The 26143-nt window shown below is 38.5% G+C and overlaps 1 protein-coding gene across 1 annotated transcript in view; it reads left to right on the top strand.

The window, feature by feature from the left end:
- sirt6 (sirtuin 6) overlaps nucleotides 1–19147 on the top strand; it is a 40800-nt gene extending 21653 nt beyond the window's left edge. Inside the window, exons 7-8 of the mRNA XM_051697422.1 lie at nucleotides 3942–4065; nucleotides 15162–19147. Of these exons, the coding sequence (XP_051553382.1) occupies nucleotides 3942–4065; nucleotides 15162–15572 (535 nt within the window). The 3' untranslated portion in view covers nucleotides 15573–19147. The remainder of the gene's footprint in view (nucleotides 1–3941; nucleotides 4066–15161) is intronic.
- Nucleotides 19148–26143: the final 6996 nt, after the last annotated feature.

Below are 26143 nucleotides of genomic sequence, written 5' to 3'. Positions count from 1 at the left end.
TCACTCATACTGTTTTTCACTCTTCAAACTTCTCTCTTATGGTCACTTGAGGTTTCTTAAAAAAACAGGCTAGTGCATTCATTCACTTTCATTTTCATGTTTGCATCAGAACTTAAGCTAACTATAATGGTGAAAGGGAAATTGCGAATATGTCTTCCTTGTAGTTATGTTTTAAAAAATAAATCATTGTTATTCATCTAAATGATTTTAATTAATTGAGATGAAGTATTTATTTGAATTATTCAGCAGTCATCTTCTGCACTGGATAATTAGCTCTATCAAAGATGTAATTGAATAGAAAACTATTGTACTGTTCAATAGTCTATTAAAGAGTGTACTCTTCTTGACAGGTTTATACAGTGCATCCGGAAAGTATTCACAGCGCTTCACTTTTTCCACATTTTGTAATGTTACAGCCTTATTCCAAAATGGATTAAATTCATTATTTTCCTCAAAATTCTACAAACAATACCCCATAATGACAACGTGAAAGAAGTTTGTTTGAAATCTTTGCAAATTTATTAAAAAAAAAAAAATCACATGTACATAAGTATTCACATCCTTTGCGCGATACTTTGTTGAAGCACCTTTGGCACCAATTACAGTCTCAAGTCTTTTTGAGTATGATGCTACAAGCTTGGCACACATATTTTTGTGCAGTTTCTCCCATTCTTCTTTGCAGGACCTCTCAAGCTCCATCAGGTTGGATGGGGAGCGTCGGTGCACAGCCATTTTCAGATCTCTCCAGAGATGTTCAATCGGGTTCAAGTCTGGGCTCTGGCTGGGCCACTCAAGGACATTCACAGAGTTGTCCCGTAGCCACTCCTTTGTTATCTTGGCTGCGTGCTTAGGGTCGTTGTCCTGTTGGAAGATGAACCTTCGCCCCAGTCTGAGGTCCAGAGCGCTCTGGAGCAGGTTTTCATCAAGGATGTCTCTGTACATTGCTGCATTCATCTTTCCCTCGATGCTGACTAGTCTCCCAATTCCTGCCGCTGAAAAACATCCCCACAGCATGATGCTGCCACCACCATGCTTCACTGTAGGGATGGTATTGGCCAGGTGATGAGCGGTGCCTGGTTTCCTCCAGACATGACGCTTGCCATTCAGGCCAAAGAGTTCAATCTTTGTTTCATCAGACCAGAGAATTTTGTTTCTCATGGTCTGAGAGTCCTTCAGGTGCCTTTTGGCAAACTCCAGGTGGGCTGTCATGTGCCTTTTACTGAGGAGTGGCTGCTGGCCACTCTACCACAGCCTGATTGGTGGAGGCTTGAGATGGTTGTTCTTCTGGAAGGTTCTCCTCTCTCCACAGAGAAATGCTGGAGCTCTGTCAGAGTGACCATTGGGTTCTTGGTCACCACCTAAGGCCCTTCTCCCCCGATCGCTCAGTTTGGCCAGGCGGCCAGCTCTAGGAAGAGTCCTGGTGGTTCCAAACTTCTTCCATTTACGGATGATGGAGGTTACTGTGCTCATTGGGACCTTCAATGCTGCAGAAATTTTTCTGTACCCTTCCCCAGATCTGTGCCTCGATACAATCCTGTCACGAAGGTCTACAGACAATTCCTTGGACTTCATGGCTTGGTTTGTGCTCTGACATGCACTGTTAACTGTGGCACCTTATATAGACAGGTGTGTGCCTTTCCAAATCATGTCCAATCAACTGAATTTACCACAGGTGGACTCCAATCAAGTTGTAGAAACATCTCAAGGATGATCAGTGGAAACAGGATGCACCTGAGCTCAATTTTGAGTGTCATGGCAAAGGCTGTGAATACTTATGTACATCTGATTTGTTTTTTATTTTTTATTTTTTTTTATTTTTTTATACATTTGCAAAGATTTCAAACAAACTTCTTTTACGTTGTCATTATGGGGTATTGTTTGTAGAATTTTGAGGAAAATAATGAATTTAATCCATTTTGGAATAAGGCTGTAACATAACAAAATGTGGAAAAAGTGAAGCGCAGTGAATACTTTCCGGATGCACTGTACAGTTTATTGAGTTAAGATTGAAAGAGTTTGTTTTTGACAACCTCAAAAACGGGTTAAAAAAAAGTAATAAAATATAATAGTGATCCTTAGGGAACATCACTACTGATTAATGGCTTTAGTGAGGAGATTGGTATAGTATTTTGTACCCTTTTGAAAGGGCCAAATGAGAGGCTGTTTGTTAAAAGCTCATAGTCTCTTTGCAGGAAATGCTGTTGTTTCCAAATTAATGAGCCCTACAAATTTGCATCAACAAACGAGCTATACAACCTTGAGCAAATGTAATGAATTATGATGCATATCATCAAAGATGATGTTGGATGTTTGTGATTAATGGTTGATTTATGGTTTATTTGGCCAACTGAAGGTTTTGGAGTTTATTGGCTTTTACTGATCTTAATGAAAGCTTGTGTTACATTTGGGTGTGCATCTGTATGAATCTAATGCACTTACTGTGGGAAAAGTAAATTAAAATAAACAATCATGTCTCAAGCACAGTTCCAGAATGCAGAATGTGAATCCATTCGGATGTGTTTATTAGGGTCAGATTAACTTATTGTAGTTACTGTCTACTGTAGACTATGCCGATAAAGTCTGGTCCGCTTTGCATCTTATTCTGACCAAGAACAGCCCACTTGGACAAGAAGGGGCCGTCTGACCAACATGTAAAACAACCCCCACATTTTTATGTGATGTTTATGGGCGGACACAGTTGAAATTGTATGTAAATCTGAGAACTTGCTACAAGGTGTTTTAAATATCTTTCAAAGATTTAATGCCACCAGTGTTAATCTCGTCAATGAAATCACTGACAAAAATGTCCGTTGACAGAGGGTTTTTTGATTTTGTCAATGATAACAAAGATGAGACGAAGAAGGTGCATCTCTTTAACATGACGAAAGTGCAGTTGACTACACTGTGCATCTGTAACGCTCTTCTTCAACATTTAATTGTTATCTGATAAATTGCTGCTGCAGTTATCGATAGAAAATGTACACAAATATCACTTTGAAATCAAATTCAGTTTACTGTCTGCCTTCCTCGGGCGGTAGTAACGTTAAATTTATGGTGCTGGGCAAATAGCGCAACAAATTTGAGTTTTAAATTGAGTGTAATCTACAATCAGTCTAATTTTAATAGAAAGGAGATGTGTTTGCGTGGAAAGGAATGACAATGACTCAGTTTTTTAATACTCAAGACGCAGCACAATTTTAATGCTGGTTGCACCTGCTTAGACAAGATTGCGGGTGGGTAGTGAAAAGACTGGTTTTTGTGCTGAAATACCACATGCAAAAGTGGCACAACTGTTTAGTGAATTTGCCCCACAATATTAATAACCAAGGGTGCACAAACGTTTGAAGAGGATAATTTGTGCAAATTCACTTAATATTTTGTCTTGTGCAATATAAGTACATATCTGTTATGTCATTAGATTCATTAGAGTGGTACTAAATGAACAAAATGGAATTTTCATGATCCCTCTTATTTTTAAAAACATTAAACATTTTCCAGATCCTAAAAGGGGTATCTACATTTACATTTATTTGTTTAGCAGAAGCTTTTATCTAAATCGTCTTACAAATGAGGAATACAGCAGAAGCTAACAATCCAAAGGAGGAAATAATATGAGAACTGCTGCAATACGAAGTTTCAGTTTTGCTCCGAGAAGTACGAGCAGAGAGGATGGTGAGAGACAGTGATGAAAGAATGAAAACGTTAGTAAACGTAGGAGCAGAACTGTAGTTCTGGTGATTTTAGCTAGCTCTTACTATTTTTGTGTGCATCAGACAGACCGTGAGCGAACCACCTGAGGCTGAGAGTGAAGGTGAACAAGACATATTGACTGATTCTGAGAAAACACAACAAACCCCAGCTGTGTGTCTTTAGCTTGTTTGCATTCACGCCATTCTTACTGAACATCACTAACAACAGTATGTGTGCCTCCACTCTCACAGACGAGCAGACCTGGCCTTGACGTTAGGCACATCTCTTCAAATTAAACCCAGTGGAGATCTGCCTCTTCTAACCAAACGCACAGGAGGAAAGGTGGTTATAGTCAACTTACAGCCAACCAAACATGTAAGTCTCACCCGCAGTCAATTCTAGTGAAATCTATTCCTCAAAATGTAATTAAATAATTTTCTTTATTTATCACACATTATACATTTTGCACATATATGGTGAAATTCTTCTTTTTCACATATCCCAGCTAGGCTGGGGTCAGAGTGCAGGGTCAGCTATGATACAGCGCCCCTGGAGCAGATAGGGTCAAGGGCCTTGCTCAAGGGCCCAACAGTGGCATCTTGGCAGTGCTGGGGCTTGAACCCCTGACCTTCTGATCAGTAACCCTGAGCCTTAACTGCTGAGCTACCACTGCCCCCAATGTGCATGTACAGTGGATCTAGAAAGTATGTGGATGCTGAAGCCACATTTGAAAGAGTATGAATGTAATTACATAACAAAATATCAAACCAGCTGTAATTATTTTAGAGAAAGCTAGCACACACACACACTTTTATAGTTAAACATTTAACATAAAGTGAAAGAAAAATGTTTGTTAGGTTTTATATTATTCCTTTATATTTAAGCTGATTTCTAAATCCTAGTAAGTTGCCTACCTAGACTGCATCATAGGCATAATATTGGGTGGTATTGCTGCCTATGTAGTCTGTTCCAAATCATTAGACAATATTGTAGAAATCCGCTATATGGACATCTTTGACCGTTATACCTCATTTTGTAGTTTTTTTATGTAAACATTCACTAGATGATCATTGTTGACCATTGCATCACGTCTTGCTCTTTTTGTTATGTAAACATTCGCAAGATGGACATATTTTACCGTTGCAACCAGTCTCTCTGTTTTTCTTATGTAAACATTTACTATACAAACATATTTGACTGTAGTGCCACATCTTGCTATTTTTATGTAGACATTTACTAGATGGACCTCTTTGACCATTGAAGCACAGTAAACATTCGCTAGATGGACCTATTTTCTAGCAAAAGTGAAAAAGTGAAAGAAAGATGTGTGTAAGGTTTAAAATATCCGTTTATATTTAAGCTCTTGTCTAAAGCCTACCTAGACATCATCATAGGCATCATATTGGGTGGCGTACTGGGCTGCTGCCTATAGTCCGTTCCAAATCATTAGATGATTGACATTCGCTAGACGGACATCTTTGACTGTTGCACCAAGTCTTGTTGTTTTTTTATGTAAACATTTACTAGACAGACATATTTGATCATTGTGCCACATCTCGCAGTTGTATAAATTCACTAGAGAGACAGACATCTTTGAACATCGCACCACTGTAAACATTTGCTAGCTGGGCATCTTTGAACATTGCATGATGGTAAACTATTGCTAGACAGACATCTTTGAACATTACGCCATGGTAAACATTCGCTAGAAGGAATTCTTTGAACTTTGCGGCATGGTGAAAATTAGCTAAACAGACATCTTTGAACGTTACGCCATGGTAAACATTCACTAGACAGACATCTTTGAACTTTTCGCCACGGTAAACATTTGCTAGATGGGCATCTCTTAGCATTGCGCCATGGTAAACATTCGCTAGACGGATATCTTTGAATGTTTCGCCACGGTAAACATTCGCTAGATGGACATCTATGAACATGAACATTGCGCCATGGTAAACATTCGCTAGACGGATGTAGCAAATTAGCTCAAAAGGGAAATATGAATAATTAATCATAACTAGTTATAATTAATTATAACTATTTGGATCAGTAAATAGAATTAACTTGATGTAGCTGAATTAATCTTACAATCAGTTAATCTGTTCTTCCAGCGAACACTCAGTATTGATCGTCTATCAACTCTCAGAAAGGATATTTTTCGTGGCCACAGAAAAATAATTCTTTCTTAGCATGTAACTGTGATCAAATCGTTAAATTGACGATGATTTACAAGCAGACCAGAATCATCTTGCAAGAATGTACACAAAAGAAGCTTTATTTAACTAAATCACGATCACATAACTAATCTAAATAAACACATACAAATCACGCATACATGGGAAATGGAAAAGTGAAAGTGAATGAAACCGGAACAGAACAGGGGAATGAAAAGTCATTTAACCATCTGAAAGAACCATCAGTTTCTTACTTCAAAGCACCTTTGTTAACAAAGGGGTTCACAGCTTATACTAAACCTCTGTTTAGTTTGTTAATTGTACGATACTTGCAGTGCCTTGGCTGTTGAGAGAGCGCCCAGATGCAGTCTCAGGAGAAAGTCTTGATGGTTCCTTGAGTGGATGGTGTTGAAGTTGCAATCAATTTCTTCCACGTTAAATGAAGAAATGATGATGAACTTGCGGCATTAGTTTGACTCTGTTATGGTTGAGGAAGTTCAACATGGCTTGATGTGTTTGAGGCCTGCCGGCCCGCGACCTCGCGGCGGACCAAGTGTTTCCGGTCCCACACGAACAGCAACCAGGAGAAGAAGTGAGAGATCGAAGAGAGAGGGATGTCAGTCCTATAGTGCCCTTTAACTCCTGAGGGAGGTCACTCCTCTCGAGTTTGGTTTGACCAATGAGAAAGGTGCAATTTTCCAGTGGGAAAAGTTCCCTTGTTTGGAAGTTGACTCATTTGCATGATTGGAGTAAGCTAGCAGTTTGTGCCCCTTTATGCTCTGATTAATATAACAAGCATACAATGCATGCTATAAGGCGGTGAGATACACCAATGTACAGAGAGTCACACAAGGATTAATTTGATAGGAAGCAAGATACCAGTAATTTTACATTTATCTAGTGGTTCTGTCATAAAGCATGCATAAAACGGTATACAGTACAAAAGACACTATACGAGATAGTAATAATCATACACACAATGTCCTGGGGATATGCATGTTCATTTATAGAACAGTTTGTCTATAAATTAATGAAGAAAAGTCTGTTTTATGGGCTTTGTGTCTTTCCTATGGGGGAATGGAGTGAATTTACTTTCCCCACATTCCTTTGCTTTTGCATGTGGCTACCTTCTCCCACCTGGAATGTCTCTGAGGTCCACTAGTTGCTGGACCAGTGCCAGCAAAGGGGGAGCAAAAGCTGATAATGATCAGTGGGAGAGCAGACATCCCGGAGTCTGCTTGGACCTACTTGGAGCTTTGCTTGTTATGGTCTTGAGATGTCTGTTGGATTATTCATTAAATAATGAATAATTGTGTGTCTGATTGGTCCAGATGCTACAGACATCTTTGATCATTGTGCCATGGTAAACTTTCGCTAGATGGACATCTTCTAACGTTGCACCACTGTAACCATTTGCTAGCTAGACGGACATCTTGGACCATTGCACCATGGTAAACATTCACTAGACTGATATCTTTGAACATTTTGTCTATGGTAAATATTTGCTAGACGGACATCTTTGAACATTGCACTACTATAAACTTTCGCTAGACAGACATCTTTGAATGTTGCACCATGGTGAAGATTCACTAGACATACTTCTTTGAACTTTGTGCCATGGTAAATATTTGCTAGATGGGCATTTTTGAACGTTGTGCCATGGTGTACATTCGCTTGACAGACATCTTTGAATGTTACGCCACGGTAAACATTCGCTAGACGGACATCTTTAACCACTGCGACACGGTAAACATTCGCAAGGCGGATATCTTTGAATTGTTTCACCACAATTAAAAAGAAACTTTATTTAGAAGCCTTACAGCAGTATTCATTAGACATTTGAGATGGATTTTCTTTTAAGCTTATATTGTTGGTCTGCCAGGTATAGCACGAGACCCATATTCTTGGTGGTAGCTCGTGAAAGGAACAGTGGCACGCTCCTTCCCTCCGTAGTGCTAGGGTCTTCTCCTTGGGCAAGAGAGAACAACCCTTGAGCCCCCCTCATGAGGGTAAACTTTCTTGATTATACTTTTTGCACACACCTTCTCCATCTAGATGTGCTAATACCATCCTTCATCTCTCTGTAAGGATCCAGAGTAAAATAGATCCTCAGTACCCCAACGCTGTTTGCAAGGAGTGATAAAAAAGGGGCGACTTGTTTGCCGTAAGTTGCGACCCGTGTCAGTGGAGGAAGAGATCCTGGTGCCTGAGAAATGCAGTTTGCTGCGGCTGCCACTATTTCAACACTGTACTTTGGCTCATACTTCACCTAGAAGGGAGGTTGGAATGGCTCACTCCAATCAATCGGCTGGTCAAGACATGCTCTGAGTGTTCTGTGATAGCTCAACAACTGCTAACTTTCCAGAATCACCAGTAAGCGTTGGCTAAGGGTCAATCGCGTGGATAGCAGTTTACAATCTGCTCTACCTGCTGGAGTATATCATTCTTATAGCCCTGATGCATATTCTGCTGGAATTCCGCGGCGCTGTGCATCCCTCTTTTGGGGGCTCCAAGGTGGGTGGGGAATAAGAATGATGAAACAAAAAACACACTTCCAAAAAGCGTTTTTTTAAACTTTGAAACAGACTGTATTTCAGAGAGTAAATGTTTACTCATGCCAAATAGTGAAGAGTGGACAAGGTTTATAATCCTCGAAGCAGCATCACCAGATTTGCCAATCACTAAACTTTCTCCATTTGCTATATAAAAGGGTATCTCAGGAATAGCAAGAACAGTGAAAGAAGTGAAAAAGTTACGATCTGGACAAATTCTAGTGGAATGCTGTAAAAAGGCAAATGCAGAGAATTTACTACGAGCCACACTACTCGCTGGAGTTCAAATAAAGGCGTCACCTCATCCAACATTAAACTACAGCAAAGGAGTGATCCGCACCAAAGAATTGGATGATGTAGATGAAGATGAAATTACCTGTGAGCTCAAACCCCAAGGAGTAGTAAATGTGAAAATAATAATAATCAAAAGAGAGGACTGAGTTATCAAAACGGGTACATACATCCTCACTTTTAAAAAACCTCTTCCCCCAGAAAGAATTCAAATCGGATATCTCAGTGTCACAGTGAATTTTTTTGTGCCCAATCCATTACGATGTTTTAAATGTCAAAAATATGGACATGGGTCAAACAGGTGCAAAATTAAAAGCATCTGTTGCAAGTGTGGTGAAGAAGACCACAACATGGAGAGCTGTCAAAAATCACCAAAATGCTGTAATTGTACAGGAGACCATTCGGCTGCATCAAAAGAATGTTCTACATGGATCAAGGAGAAGGAAATACAGAGAACCAGATGCACAAAGAAGATCAGCTACCCCGAGGCAAGGAAAATGGTAGACGCTGTCCCTTCTTTTACACTTTTTACACTGTTGTCAAGAAATCTGTGAAGACCATGGAATGCCAGACAGACTTCACCTGGATGCACAAAGATAAACCTCAAAATGTAAACAGCAATAAATCTCTCCCAAGGACCAAGAATACAGGAACCCAAAGTGAATCTACCTCAATCAATACTCAGTCTAATCAGAACTCAATAGAAAATTAAACTACAAATAGAAATACAAGAAGATCGAGCAAAAGATGAAATAGCAAAGACAAAACAAATCAAAGTTGTCGAAATGAAAGAAAGGGATAGTCGGAGTAGAAGTCCATCTCCAAAAGGAAAAATCAGGGGAAATATTCCTATTTTTCCTACATGAGAATGGAAAAGATTTTTATCCAATGGAACTGTCGTGGACTCGGGGCAAATTTTGCAGAGTTGCAACGCCTAGCTACAATTTTCAAGCCCCTTGGTTTTTGTCTTCAGGAGACAAAACTACCGCCAATTTTACCTTCTCTTTTAGAAATTTTACAATTTTAAATACTTTTGGTCCTACTAATAGACAGACTTCTGGTGGTACAGCCATTTTAATCAGAAACAATGTGATTCATAGTCTCATCAATGTGAACAGTAATTTACAGCTAACAGCAGTGCGTTTGACCCTGCAGAGAACTGTTACAATATGTTCCATATACATTCCTCCAAATCTTACTGTAACACACAAGCACCTGGATGGCCTAGTAGCCCAACTCCCTTCTCCATATATACTCATGGGAGACTTTAATAGTCACAACAATCTATGGGGAAATACCCATTGTGACACCAAGGAGAAGAGGATAGAAGAATTCCTAGTCAATCACGCCTTATGTCTTAAATGATGGATCCAGCACTTACCTACACCCAGGGCACAGAACATATTCGGCAATTGACCTAACAATTTGCGAACCCGAATTATTTTTAGACTTTTCATGGAAAGTATGGCAGGACCTATGTGGTAGTAATACTAACCCTAAAAGGAAAAGAAGCTCTAAGAATACCAAGATGGCAGTTTAAAAAAGTAAACTGGTATAATTTGCAAACGCTTTGCTATGAAGGGTTTAATGAAGTCTCTGAAGATGATCCAGATGCTATTAAACAGTTCACCAGCACACTCATCTTCATAGCAAATGAGACCATTCCAAAAACATCATCAAACGCAAAATGCAAACGGATGCCATGGTTTGATGATAAATGCAAGACAGCTATAAAAGAACGGAAGCGGAAAGATTGTTCTTCAGAAGGCCAACAAATGAAAATCTTGTTAAGGTTAAAATAAGTAGGGCACAAGCTCAAAGAATAATAAATTAAGCTAAAAGGAAAAGTTGGAGACAATTTGTATCTGGTCTGACATCAAGTACCTCAACAAGAAAGGTCTGGAATCTGATTCAAAGGATGAAGGGCAGGAATGATGGAGCTCAAATTCAGCATATCAAATATCAAGACTCTATTCTAACTTCAAAACAAGAGACTGCAAATACCCTAGCAGAAAATTTTGAAAAGAACTCCTCCATTGAGAATTGCTTTAATGCCTTCCAAGTTTTTCGAGCACAGGATGAAAACGTATCAATTTTTCATCTAATAATAAGGAACCCTATAATCAACTGTTCACAATGGAAGAATTGACACGAGCTATAAACAGAGCACATGATACGGCAGTTGGACCAGATGATATACACTCAGTTTTTTAAAAAATTGCCTCACATTATCCTGTCTCTACTTTTAAAACTTTTTAACTCTATTTGGATATCAGGGAATATTCTACTCTCTTGGAAAGAAGCGATTAATTATTCCCATCCCAAAAACAGGAAAAGATCATAATGACCCCAACAATTACCGCCCAATAGCCCTGACAAGTTGCTTATGCAAAACCATGGAGAGAATGGTTAATGAACATCTAGTATGGATCCTGGAATAGCAACATCTCATAAGTAAAGTTCAGCGTGGCTTCAGAAAAGGGAGAAGTACTGTAGATCACCTCATCAGCCTTGAAAGCTACATACGAGATGCTTTCATCAGAAAAGAACATGCAGTGGCTGTCTTATTTGACTTGGAGAAAGCTTATGACACCACTTGGAAGTTCGGTATTTTAAAGGATTTTTATCAGCTTGGTTTTAAAGGACACTTACCCATTTTTATTGCTAATTTTTTTATCAAACAGACATTTTAAAGTCAGAGTAGGTAATACCCTATCTGACCCTCATAAACAAGAGCTAGGAGTACCACAAGGAAGAATTTGATCAGTTACCATTTTTAGTATCAAAATCAACGGCATTACAAAAGCCATCGGGTCGGGTATCCATTGCAGTCTTTATGTTGATGACATCGGTATTTGCTACAGAAGCAAATCCATGAATAACATTGAACAGAAAATCCAGCTGACAATTAACAGAATGCAGTCCTGGTCAGTATCAAATGGTTTTAAGTTTTCAAAGACTAAAACTGTTTGTATACATTTTTGCCAGCTACACTCTCTCAGAGATATTCATGGATGGTGAACACATCAGAGTTGTTAAGGAAACCAAATTCCTTGGAGTAACTCTTGACAGTAAACTGAATTTTATCCCTCACATTAAGATTTTAAAAGATAAATGTCTTAAAGCCTTGAACATGGGGTGCAGAAAGTTCAGTTCTTTTAAATCTCTACAGAGCTCTAATTCGATCACTCCTGGTTTATGGAAGTATAGTGTATGGATCAGCCAGGAAATCATATATCCGACTCTTGGATACAGTACATCATCCAGGCATACATCTGGCTTTAAGGGCCTTTAGGACATCACCAATTCAAAGTTTGCAGGTAGAAGCAAATTAACTTTCTTTGGAGAACAGAAGCCACAAACTAGCCCTACAGTATACAACAAAGCTGAAGACCAACAAAGAAAACCCAGCCTACCATCCTGTTTTCTCAACCCCTTCTTCAAGGCTATATGAACAAAAACCAAGACATATCTGTCCTTTTGGACTACGGATCAAACCACATTTACAAAATCTCAAAGTAGATCTGAGCATACTGGAACAGACACACTTCAGTAAAATTCCCCCCTGGAACTTTAAAAAACAAAACATAATCTTAGACTTAACAAGAAACAAAAAATCTGAAACCCACCCAAATGACTTTCAACAACAACAACTTTTCATTAGAGAAATATTTCCATCACATATCCCATATATATACAGATGGATCAAAATCTGAGGATCATGTATCATCTGCATTTGTGATCAACCATCAAAAAAAGGAATATACATCCCCAATCACAGCTTAATTTTTACAGCAGAGGCAAATGCTATCGTCTTAGCTGACTGACTTCATAAAGACTATGCAACAGAGAAACTTTCTGATAATTTCAGATTCAAAATCATGTCTTCAAGCAATGTCATCTTTAAAAAATGATCACCCAATGCTTGTAAAGATTCTATGCAAACTGCAAAATTTCTAATCCCAAAATTTCAATATCTGCTTCTGCTGGGTACCTGGACACTGTGGAATCACAGGAAATGAGGAAGCAGATACTGCTGCAAAAGAGGCTTTATCAGTAGATTTCAAAAAGTGTCCAATACCTCCCACTGACCTAAAACCCATAATAAATTCATATATTAAAAACAAATGGCAAACTGAGTGGGATCAATGCACCATGAACAAACTCCATGAAATCAGCCCTATTGTTGGCAAAAGAAGTTCCTCTCTGTTTTCAAATCGCTGGGACCAGATTGTCTACACCCGCTGTCAAATAGGTCACTCCAGGATGACACAAAAGTTTTTAATATTAGGAGAAGATTCACCAACATGTACGTTCTGCCAGAATCCATTATCCCTGAAACATGTTTTATTAGACTGTACTGGTCTTAACCCCGTGAGAAACCTTTTTTATTCAGTCAGCACTCTGGAAGAAATTCAAACCGAGTGCAATTTTTGAGTTTTAGGAAAGAAATAGACTTTTATAGAATTCCTTACACATTTCTCGCCATGGAAATAGCCATAGAAGCCGGCATTGCGTTAAAAACAAACAAACAAACAAAAACATATTGTTAGTCTGACATATTTTCTGACATCATGTTGCTGAAATGTTTTTTAAAGCATTAATCCTATTAACTTTAAGCCACATTGTTATCTGCCCATATTTGAGTCATGTTTTATTTGAAGGTTATTTTTGCTGTCTTACCTCATTCCTTCCAATTCCCCTAGACATCTTTCCCAAATTGGATTTATTTTTGCAAATCCCATTTGAAATTCAGAGCCTGTGGCTTGTAATATTTCATGTCTTTTTTTTTTTTTGAATCACATTCTAGTTGTGTTACATGTTATGAAACAAAATTTGACATTTCATTTGCAGTTCCAAACACATGGCTGGTAATCTGACTGCTGTGTATTTTATCAAAGCTTACAGCTGTATCTCACACTGAAGGGCTATAGACCACAACTGTAGTTTAAATACAATAATATGGAATTCTCATGGTGCACATACACTATATTGCCAAAAGTATTCACTCACCCATCCAAATAATTGAATTCAGGTGTTCCAATCACTTCCATGGCCACAGGCGTATAAAATGAAGCACCTAGGCATGTAGACTGCTTCTACAAACATTTGTGAAAGAATGGGCCGCTCTCAGGAGCTCAGTGAATTCCAGCGTGGTACTGTGATAGGATGCCACCTGTGCAACAAGTCCAGTCGTGAAATTTCCTCGCTACTAAATATTCCACAGTCAACTGTCAGTGGTATTATAACAAAGTGGAAGCGATTGGGAATGACAGCAACTCAGCCACGAAGTGGTAGGCCACGTAAAATGACAGAGCGGGGTCAGCGGATGCTGAGGCACATAGTGCGCAGAGGTCAATCGCTACAGACCTCCAAAGTTCATGTGGCCTTCAGATTAGCTCAAGAATAGTGCGTAGAGAGCTTCATGGAATGGGTTTCCATGGCCGAGCAGCTGCATCCAAGCCATACATCACCAAGTGCAATGCAAAGCGTCGGAGGCAGTAGTGTAAAGCACGCCGCCACTGGACTCTAGAGCAGTGGAGACGTGTTCTCTGGAGTGACGAATCACGCTTCTCCATCTGGCAATCTGATGGACGAGTCTGGGTTTGGCGGTTGCCAGGAGAACGGTACTTGTCTGACTGCATTGTGCCAACTGTGAAATTTGGTGGAGGGGGGATTATGGTGTGGGGTTGTTTTTCAGGAGCTGGGCTTGGCCTCTTAGTTCCAGTGAAAGGAACTCTAAATGCTTCAGCATACCAAGAGATTTTGGACAATTCCATGCTCCCAACTTTGTGGGAACAGTTTGGGAATGGCCCCTTCCTGTTCCAACATGACTGCGCACCAGTGCACAAAGCAAGGTCCATAAAGACATGGATAAGGGAATTCCCATAAACACACTCCTAAACCTTGTGGAAAGCCTTCCCAGAAGAGTTGAAGCTGTTATAGCTGCAAAGGGTGGGCCGACGTCATATTAAACCCTATGGATTAAGAATGGGATGTCACTTAAGTTCATATGCATCTAAAGGCAGATGAGCGAATACTTTTGGCAATATAGTGTATATTTACATTTATGCATTTAGCAGATGCTTTTATCCAAAGCGTAAGCACTTATTACAGGGACAATCCCCCTGGAGCAACCTGGAGTTAAGTGCCTTGCTCAAGGACACAATGGTGGTTGCTGTGGGGATCAAACCAGCAACATTTACTGATTACCAGTTATGTGCTTTAGCCCACTACACCACCATCACACCAGTATATATAAATTTTTCAAAAACAGTACACCATTAAAAACCAAAATCATTCAAAACAGTTCTGTTTATTCAGTGGAAAGGTGTTTTAAGGTTTCAGTAGAATCACTCTTTAAAATGATGGCCCATTTTTAATTTCTTTGTTAACTAACCCTTTAATATTCTCCTGGTCATTTTAACTATACAGTGCTACTTGTTTTTTATAGGACAAGCATGCCCATCTGCGTATCCACGGCTATGTAGACGAGGTCATGGGTCAGCTGATGAAGCTGCTGGGATTGGAGGTTCCAGAGTGGACGGGGCCAACGCTGTGTGAAAACTCAGGTGGAGATCTGGACATCCTTCCTTATGGAGCCTGGAAAAAGGAAGTGAAGATTGAGCTGAAGATAGAGGAGAATAAACACGTTGTACCAAAGAAAAGAAAGAAGATATCACAGGATGTTGAGAGAAATCTCAAGAAAGATGTTAAAGAAGAGGACACAGAAATGAAGACAACTTCAACGTTCAAACTGAAAGATGCTCAAGTCTTTAGTGACTCTCAGCCAATCAAAAGACAGAACTCTGATTGTGAGACACATCCTTCAAATGGCTCCTGTTCTTCCAACATGAACACATGAAAGCACAAACCAACATGTAACCTCCCTCATCCTAGAGCCGTTAAACTTGTCCTACAAGTATACACAGTACAGAACATGCTCTGTGTTTTTACATCCTGATATATTTACCATTTACATCTCGCACAGACTAGACTCAAGACTATTAAAGGAGCAGTTCACCCAAAAAATCTGTTCTCTCATCTACTCTCTCTCTCATGTCATCCCAAACCCATATGACTTTCTTTCTTATGCGGAACACAAAAGGAGATGTTGTAATGAATATCTTGGTCCGTCTTCTCAATACAGTGGCATTTTTGGGTGAATTGTCCCTTTAAACGCTAAGAGTCTGCTCACTTTTTCATATGGATATTGAGCAGAAGGAGGAAGAGATGTCATAGGAGTGCGTGTGTGTACTGTGTTAGTGGACATTGTAGGTGAATAATGAATTATATGTTCTGGCTGATCTGATAAAACATCTATACAGTGATTCTGGATAGAAGATTTGGCAATGTATGGTTTTGTACAGTAAAAATAAAGACAATTATAACCTCAAATCAGGGTTGTAAAAGCAAGATTTACTACATGAGTGAGTTACTCACGAAACTGTCATGAACATGTCCAGATCATATTTCAACCCAAAATCAAAAGAGAGATGCAAGTAAATATATTTTGCATAAAGAAAATTAAGCTTGTTTTTAGTACCAATTTAAATATTTGGCATTGTGTCATTATTTTCATGACAGTCAACAACATTTCCCACCAATGATTCTGATTACTGTTAACCTACTGAGTTTTTTTTAAATTATTATTTATTTATTTTTATTCTCATTATTCTCAATAAAGATACTTGTTAGATTCTTATTATGTAAATCCGTTTTTACTAGGGCTGCCCCCAACCAAAGATTTTCCTAGTGACGATATTATTATTATTATTATTAGGCTATTATTATCAAATTAATATTACAAATAATTTCCCCGTAGACACACAGACACGCGCTTGAAGAAACACACTTTATTATATTATTAAGAACAGATGACAGAAAAGCCATCTATGCGCATGTATCACATGCTGTTTGTACGGAGGCGCGCAGTCTCGTGGAACACGCGCATGTAAAAGTTTCTCACTTTTTTGTTTCTGTCTTGTGAATTTATTTTTAGTATCGTTTATGAGTGCTGCAAATGACTTCAAACATCTCAGCTCAGGAGGTGCTTTGAGTTCAGTTTGCTTTATTTCCACAGAGCAGTTCATTGTGACCACAACTCTGCTTGCTCGTGAAGGAGGGAACAAAATGAATTTATTCACACACATGATGTATTTTCCCGGACAACGAAATACCCGACCGGTAGAAAATGCACAGATGAAATAGGTTCTTAATATATGTCAGCTGTTGTAAAACCATCTTTCAAAAAGTTGAACAACACACATTTTAATTGCACTTATTTATTTGTTTTCCAGTTTCATTTGAATTTTTAGTTAAAATAAATAAAGCTCAAAGTTTGAAATCAAGGTGTCTTGCTTTATTGTGTAGGCTTAACACAAAACCGGCTTAATGAAAATTACCCCATAGTACCACTTTGTCGGTTTCCTGTGGAGTTATTTCTGCGACCAACCAACCAATCAAAACTTGGTCGACCAAGACTCTTCTCGTTGACTAACGTTTGGTCGACTATCAGGGGGTAGCCCTAGTTTTTACAGTATTACAGTTGAAAATATTGTAATTCAATTGTAACAAGTTCACAAGGAGGGGAAAGGAGGAAGCGGGAGATGGCAAAATCCAACTCAAAAGGTAATTTATTTACACAACTTTTCAGTCTAAACATAAATGTTTGCTTTTCAGCTTCATTAGAACGATCACACACATAAGCACTGCTGCGTCCGTCTCTCTCACCTCTCTGGTGTCTGGCTCAATCTTAAACACCTCTCCAACTCTCAGCTGTTATAGATAATCAATCACAGGTGGGGATCCCTACTGTTCTCATCTCCCAATCTTGCTCTCGATTCACAAGCGGAGTTCAACCACTCCCCCACCTCCACAGCAATATTTCATTTAAATAAGCATATATTAACAAATATTCCCAAGATATTCCCAAGTACTTTTCTTTTATTATTATTTGTATTATTCTTTCGCATTAAAGTATGACGATGAGACTTCTTCACATTACATTAATACGAATTTTGGGGGAAATGTGCTTGATTGTAATGAAAATAAAGTCAATGCAATTTTATGTCTTTACTGTATTTTTGCAAAATTATTTTTTTAATTATTATTATTATTATAGTATAGGGGTGAAATATGACCAAGACATGTCAGTGACAGGTTTCATTAGACTCATCTTTAAAGGAATAAACAGTAAAGTACTTAGAAAACTGCAATGTGGATTATTAGATTTGCTAGACTTACACATGGTTTGAACATTTCTGTGTATTTGGAGAGACTGTGAGGGGTTGTGGGCTATTCGTATTAATCATATAACATTTTATGCTTCATATCTTCCTCTCCTTTAACTGCTGATGTTTCCACATTGATGGGTTTGTTATTGTGTTTTTGTTATATTCAGCTATGTTATGTGATTTTTTTTTCTTAAAGACTTGGCTGTTTATTAACAAGATACTGAAACTGAACCTGTCTACTGTGTCATCTTATTTTAAGAGATAGTTCACCCAAAAATGAAAGTTCTCATTATTTACTCACCCTCATGATATCCCAGGTGTGTATGACTTTCTTTCCTCCTCAGAACACATTTGAAGAAAAACAGAAAACTGTCTAAGGTCAGTAGGTCCTTAAAATGCAAATGAACGGAGATTACTCTTTTGATGCTCCAAAAATCACAGACAGTCAGCATAAACGTCATCCGTATGACACCAGCTGTTAAATGTATGTATTCTAAAGCGACATGATCACTTTTGGTGTGAAAAAGATAAATATTTAAGTATTTAAATTTTTAAGTACTCTAAATCATTCTTCTGTTCTGCAGCGGTAAGCGTGTGTGACGTAATCGCATTGGCATTTTAAACACGTGAGAACTGCCAGAAGAGCAGCGCTCTGAGTAAGAGGAACGTGGTACAGTAGTGAAGAGGTGTATATTTACCTTCACCTTTGATTCTTCCTGATAGCCTTTTGACTTAGTTTTACTCAACTATTAATCATCATTTATCCTTTTTAATTTTAGTAGAATTGTTTCATTACATATATATACACCCTTCCGGTCAAAAGTTTTGAAACACTTGACTGAAATATTTCTCATGATCTTAAAAATCTTTTGATCTGAAGGCGTATGCTTAAATGTTTGAAATTAGTTTTATAGACAAAAATATAATTGTGCCACCATATTAATTTATTTCATTACAAAACAAAAATTTCATAATTAAAAAAATAATAATTTTTGAAATTGATGACGGACCAAATAATAAAGAAAAGCAGCCAATAAGTGCTCAACATAGATGGGAACTCCTTCAAAACTGTTTAAAAAGCATCCCAGGGTGATACCTCAAGAAGTTGGTTGAGAAAATGTCAAGAGTACATGTCTGCAAATTCTAGGCAAAGGGTGACTACTTTGAAGATGCTCAAATATAACACAGTTTTGATTTATTTTGGATTTTGTTTAGTCACAACATAATTCCCATAGTTCCATTTCTATTATTCCATAGTTTTGATGACTTTACTATTATTCTAAAATGTGAAGAAAAAAAATTATAATAAAGAATAAGTGTTTCAAAACTTTTGACCGGTAGTGTGTGTGTGTGTGTGTATATATATATATATTAGGGCTGTCAAACGATTTAAATATTTAATCATGATTAATCGCATAGGTTTTTGTAGTTAATCGTGATTAATCGCAATATCTTTATAAACATGAGTTTATAAATGCTGCTTGTTAAATGCCAAGTCGGTGTTGGGGCTACTGTTTGAGAGCATTTTGTCGGTCCTACCAGTGCTTGACACATCAGGTGCAGGTCCAACAGACGTCTTCTTGAAGCATATGGAGAAGTTAGGATTGGATATCTCAAAATGCATGGGGCAGACATATGATAACAGGAGCAATATGCGGGGAGAAAATAACGGGGTGCAGAAGAGGATGCTGGATATTAACAAAAAAGCACTGATCATGCCATGCGTCAGCCACAATCTAAACCTAGTCATTGTAGATGCTGCAAAATCAACAGTGGAGTCTGTGAGCTTCTTTGGGGTGCTGCAACGTCTATACACAATATTCAGCTCATTGACACAGAGATGGGAGCTTTTCAAGGAGAACGTCCCACAGATGACCCTCAAGGCCATATCCAACACACGATGGGAGTGCTGCATGGAAAGTGTCCAAGTCCTGCGCTACCAGCTTCCTGATGTTGGCAGTGCACTCCTCTCACTGGTCGATTACGCCACAGAGAAAGGTGTGTGCTGTGTGTTATATGTTACTCTGTGTGTTATATGTTTTTAGTGTATTGATTTTTATAATTATTTTAACTTAATTTATTTTACTGAAAAGGGTTATATAAAGAAAGTGCATTATTATTATTATTATTGTTATTATTATTATGTTATTATATATTTGAAACAGAGTATTTTTACAGTGTGGTATTAGTACTTAAGTAAAGGATCTGAATTCTTCTTCCCACACTAGGTGATAGTGAAACTGCGTCTGCAGCCAGAGGCCTAGAACAGGAGATCATGTCATGGAAATTCCTGCTGACCATTATCATCTGGTGCAACATTTTACATGAGGTGAATCGCGTCAGCAATCTGCTCTAGAGTCCGCAAGTGGGAATTGATGTGCTACAGCGTGAGGTGGAATATGTTCTGAAATTCCTCATGGAATACAGAGAGAACGGCCTTTCATCTGCCCAAACAGATGCCAGAGACATAGCTGAAGAGATGGGGATGCCAATGTTCTTTCCTACTGAACAAATCCGAAAACCAAAATGCCAGTTCCATTATGAGTCCCAAAATGCGGATCCTACAGTGTCACCCACTGAACAGTTCAGGAGAGATGTTTTCCTTCCACTAGTGGACTCTACCATCACAGGCATTAGCGAGTGCTTCAAGCTGATGGAGTCATTTTAAAGTCTGTTTGGCTTCATTTATGGAAGACAGGAAATGATAAAGGCCATCCGAAGTCGCACACTGAAAGACAGCTGCGTAAACATTGAGAGAACACTTGCCGATGTGGATGCTGAGGACCTTTTGCACAAGTTGTCAGCTGCTGTCAGTGCTGTGCCTGCAAAAGAAACCACTGGCATGCAAATTCTTAACTACATTTACAGCAACAACTTAGCTGAGCTGAATCCCAACCTCAGCATTGCTCTGCGACTCATGGTGTCAGTGCCTGTGACTGTAGCGACTGGAGAGAGAAGTTTCTCTCGACTAAAGCTCATAGAAATGCATTTGACATCAACCATGCTCCAGGAGCGTCTGTCAGTTCTTACTCAGATTTCAATTGAGCATAAGGTAATGAGATCGCTGGACAAAGATGAACTTATTAGAGCATTCTTAGCACTCAAGCATAGAAGAGTGAAGTTCTAGACAGGACTACCTCAGATTGAATCAGCGGTAAGTCTTTTAACATATTTTTAGCAGAAATAAAGTTAGTAATAAGAATAGTATTATAAAATAAACTACTTAATTTACTCAATTTGTACAGGCGTCCCACTTATTCTTTTTCCCGCAATCGTAATTTCTCTCTCCCACTTGGCTTGCTCCCCCTCTGTCTCTCCCACTTCTATTCACTCTCCAGGCCAACCAACTTGAATCTTTGCTTTTTTCCCTCTCTTTTAAGTTTTTTTTTTTTTCTGTTGGTAGGGCCCCAAATTAGCTCTTGAAATGGGCCTGCAGATGCTTAAGGCCACCACTGGGAACAAGACACCATGTTTGGAGATGTACTATACATATTAATGTTTCAACCAATCAGAATCAAAATACCTGTAACATGATGTAAAATGCTGACTCCTTTCTGAGTATAATTACTGCTGTATTTTGAAGTTGTAAAAGGGAGCCTTCTATGGACTTGTAAATGATCTTTCTCATGCTGACTTCTGCCTTTGAAACTGCAAACAACCTTTTATTAAGGAAATCTTTTTCAATTGATTGCAACATTTTTGACTCCTGGTCTTCATTTCACTCATTGGTTCTAAGGGCCTTTACTGTAATCCCCCTACAGTAAATGGTAGAGAATGTGCATCTTCTTCGGTGTAACCTCTGATCAACCAACAATAAGGTAGGCAGATTTGAATTCTTAGGGTTATATGGTGGAAGAGGTTGAAGGGGCGGTCATGTGGCCAATAGCAGACCCACTGATGTTGGGTATTTTGTTGTAAATCTTTCCAGGAGTGGGCGCAGCTCTCAGCTAAAAACTGAGAGTTCCACACTGCTCTTAAGTGTTTTTTCACTTAACTGTTCAGGGAACGTAGACGTTGCTCTGTTTCGGCCGTAAATCTTTTCAGGAGTGGATGCAGCTCTCAGCTAAAAACCGAGAGTTCAACGCCATTCGTAAGTGTTTTCAGAGAACGTGAGTGTTCAGAGCTCTTAAAGGCACCTGCATGTGCATGACCACTGCCTGCAGCTCCTCAAAATCTTCCACTTAGATAGGGGCACCCCGAATTTAGTGATCAGACAGTCAGTGATTATGTCCTAGCTGCTATCAAAATCTGAAATATATATGATAGGGATGGTTGATCATGGGTACATCAAGAATGACCTGAGGTAAAATGTGGCCCTAATTCAAACAGACCAATGTGCAGAAAATTACCAAGTGTTCTTTGATTTTCCACTGTGCAGAAGTCAAGATGTATTTATTGAAGATTGCAGCAGTATTTTAATTTTTGCTGCTGGTGTTGATCATTTCTTGTGAGTTTCAACTGACTCAGGAAGGTCTGCCAAAATGGGTAGCAATGTCAGCCCAGACCTAGATAACAAAACAAACCAGAGCAAGCGCTGTAAACAGTTCTGCTCTGAAGCTCTCAACACAAAGAAAATCTCTCTGCTAATTAAAATAATACATAACCTGGGTTTTGATTCTGATTAAGAAATTGAACAACTTGATTGGTTAAAAAGAAAGACAGAATCAGAAAAATACAAATTTCGAGCTATATGTGCTTATTCTTTGATCAGCAAAAAGGGAAGGGATGGCACTCATGATTCTTTTTATCATGAGAGGTAGCCCAAACAAAAGGCAGATCAGTCCTTTTGAGATGATGACTGGCAGATACATGCATCTCCCTTGGGATGATCCGTTGCATTATAAGGGACCATCAGAACCATTGAAAGATGCTCTTTAAAATTATTTAAAGGCCTTAGACAAAGCTGACAAAGATAATAAAGAGCAAGTAAACATGACAGCCCTTCCTGAAGTAGGAGACACTGTGAAGCTACAGCAAGAAATTTTCTCTAAGTCTAAAATTTTGATGGGCCTTACCAGGTGTTATTGACAATAAATACTAAGTACAGTGTGGAGACATTGGTAACAGGGGAAACTCATAACCAAAAAGGTCATAACCAAACAACTACCATACTTCATATGTCAGCCTTGAATGTTAAAATGCATTCATGTGTCTTATATTTGGGTGTTTTACTAATCTGATTCTGGATCCAGTTTCTTGTCAATACAGATGACCGACCCAGAAGACTTACTGAAGTTGCTAATTCTGCAAGAAGTTCGCAGAGAAAGAAGGCGGAAAGTGAGATGGGCTTTTATCAGATTGGTCATTCCGCTCTCACCTGTGCTGGTAATTCTGATCACATTATAATTTCTGATGTGGATTCAAATTTCTCTCTCTGGATAGGCTGAATTCATGCGTTTACGGCAAATTGGTACTGCAAGATTTTTAAAAGCCTTCCAAAGTCAGATACCCATGCCTAAATTCCCCTGAGGGTCCAAACATAAATCCAGCACTGTCCAAATCCTTTCTGGAACCAAGTGGCAAACATAGATGTTATCGACTTGACGGCAATGATACAGTGACCTATTGGCTCGGTCACTCCCAAAATTTTCCAGTGAGTACCCTCATATTATAGAAATGCTGGTGGGCGAACAAAGGACTGAATGGGTTTGAGAGTAATTTTAGCTCACTTAGCAGGATTACATCGATGATGGCCCATTAAAATCAAAGTGCTTGCACTTTCCCTGTTGATAGAATCTTGATGAGCTGGAATGTGCTTAAACCAGCTCAAGTTCATGTAGTGAGATTATGACTCAGAATAATAATAATAATAATAATAATAATAATAACTTACTTGTGGAGCTAGAACCTTTTAAACTGTTTAACACAAACAAAGTTTTATGGATTAAGATTTAAGCTGTAGCAAGACAGCAAAATGTGGGAATACCAGATGTACAGGTTGTTGTTGAAATTCTGGTACTTCCCAGTAAATTGCCACAGGTTCAAGTCAAGTCAACCTTTATTCATATAACACATTTAAAAACAACAGAAGTTGACCCAAAGTGCTTCACAAATCAATCAAATAAAAATACAATGACAGAATTACATAAAAAAAAGAAAAAAGAAAAATAGAAATAATAATAATAAATAAATAGGTACAAATAAAAACATCAAATATTTATCTAATTTAACCTATTAAAAAATCCTATTCAAATGCTAAAGAATAAAATGGGTATGGAAAAAAGATTAGAACTGAAAATATGTTTTCAAAGTGGATTTAAAAATGGCTATTGAAGAAGCTGACCTCACATGGTAAGGGAGACTATTCCAGAGTTTAGGACCTACCACAGAAAAGGCACGATCACCCCTAGATCTATAGCGATAGCGAGGAACACTCAAAAGAAGTTGATGAGAAGACCTGAGTGCTGTAGTGGGGGAGTGAGGGATGAGAATGTCACTTATGTATTTGTATTTTGGCACAAGTCCAGATAGTGCCTTGTAAACATAAAGCAGAATTTTGAAATCAACCCTGAATTTGAACCAGCTGTAGGTGGGATGACGCATTTTGAGGGAGACCAATGTACAGTGAGGTACAATAGTCTAACCTTGATGAAATTAGTGAGTAGATCATCATTTCCAGGTCTTTTCTGGAAATGTTTGACTTTAGCGATAGATCTCAGGTGAAAACAGCTACCCTTGACAAAGGCACTAATTTGCTTATTGAAAAGTAATGATAAATCTAAAATCACTCCAAGACTTCTTACATGATCTTGTACATTCGACGACAGAGGACCTAACTGGGCAGCCAGGCCAGGTAAGGAGGGCATGGAGGAACCTAAAATCCGAACTTCGGTTTTGCTTTCTTTTAATTGTAAACACTGTTTGCAAGCCAATGTTTAATATCTTCGAAGCAATTTAGGATGTTATCATTTTCACACTTCTTGTCTAAGCTCACTAGGAAGTAAAATTGGGAACTGTCAGCATAACAGTGATAAGATATGCTGTACTTCTGGAAAATAGAGCTCAGAGGTAGTATATACAGGGAAAATAATAAGGGTCCTAAAATTGACCCTTGAGGGACGCCACGATAAATGAGCTGATGTAGAAAATAAATTTCCTATATTTACAGAAAATGTCCTATCTTTTAGATCTTTTAGAACTGCATGCTTAAAACTGTTTGGAACAACTCCATTAGCTATGGAGCTGTTAACTATCGCTGTCACACTGGAACTAATAGTTGTAAAAACGTCTTTAAAAAGGTGTGGGGACAAAATATCCAGCTTGTAACTGGAACACTTCATCTTGGAGACTACACCTGCTAACTGTTCTGACAAAACTGGTTCAGAGTGAGTCAGGGAGCTGGACGAGGAGGGTATTAGTGGCTGATCAAATTGTGAAGATACAATAGCACCTTTAATAAGCTCAATTTTGTGAGTAAAATAGTTCATCACAAGTCTCTTGAGTAGCATCCAAAAAAGCATCTCTCAGCTCAAGACAGAATGGATAGTATTAAACAATATGTTTGGTCGATTTGCATTGTCAGAGATTACTTTAGAGAAAAACTTAGCTTTTGCTTCTTTCACTGCTCTTTGATATTTTGTTAAACACACTTTTAAGATGTCAAAAGAGATATGAAGCTTGTCTCCTTTCCACTTGCGTTCAGCTTTTCTGCACTCTTGTCTGAGAGTGCGGGTGACGTCATTTAGCCAAGTCTGTGAAATGCACTTAATTCTCCTTGGCTTAAGTGGAGCGACATAATCAAGTGTAAAAGTATGTGTTAATAAAAGCTTCAACCAGTGATTCAGTATTGACTTTATCTGAGGTATCATTAGAAAAATGCGATAAATAAAATTCTGAAAAATGATTAGCAGTAGACGAGTGATTGGACTAGGATTGATGTAAAGAAAAAGTAGTAGAAGGGAGAGGACAAGTAGAGACAGCCTCAAAAATGTTTGAATAATAGTCAAACATGCCAATATCTAAGATCTCCAAGTTGGATACAGAGATACCATAAGATAACACAAGATCTAATGTATGACCCATATTGTGAGTAGGACCAGTGACATGATGTACAAAATGTAAAGACTCAGTGAGGGGGAGAAATTCATTTACCAGCGGTTTCGATGGACAGCACATATGAATAATAAAATCCCCAAGAATCGGGAGTCTGTCACTACGTGAAACCAATCCAGAGAGAAAGTCAGAGAATTGTTCAATAAAG

This window comes from Myxocyprinus asiaticus, chromosome 5 (genome assembly GCF_019703515.2).
Source record: "Myxocyprinus asiaticus isolate MX2 ecotype Aquarium Trade chromosome 5, UBuf_Myxa_2, whole genome shotgun sequence".
Taxonomy (NCBI): domain Eukaryota; kingdom Metazoa; phylum Chordata; class Actinopteri; order Cypriniformes; family Catostomidae; genus Myxocyprinus; species Myxocyprinus asiaticus.
Note: the sequence above shows the minus strand (reverse complement) of the source record. Positions and strands in the feature narration are given on the sequence as shown.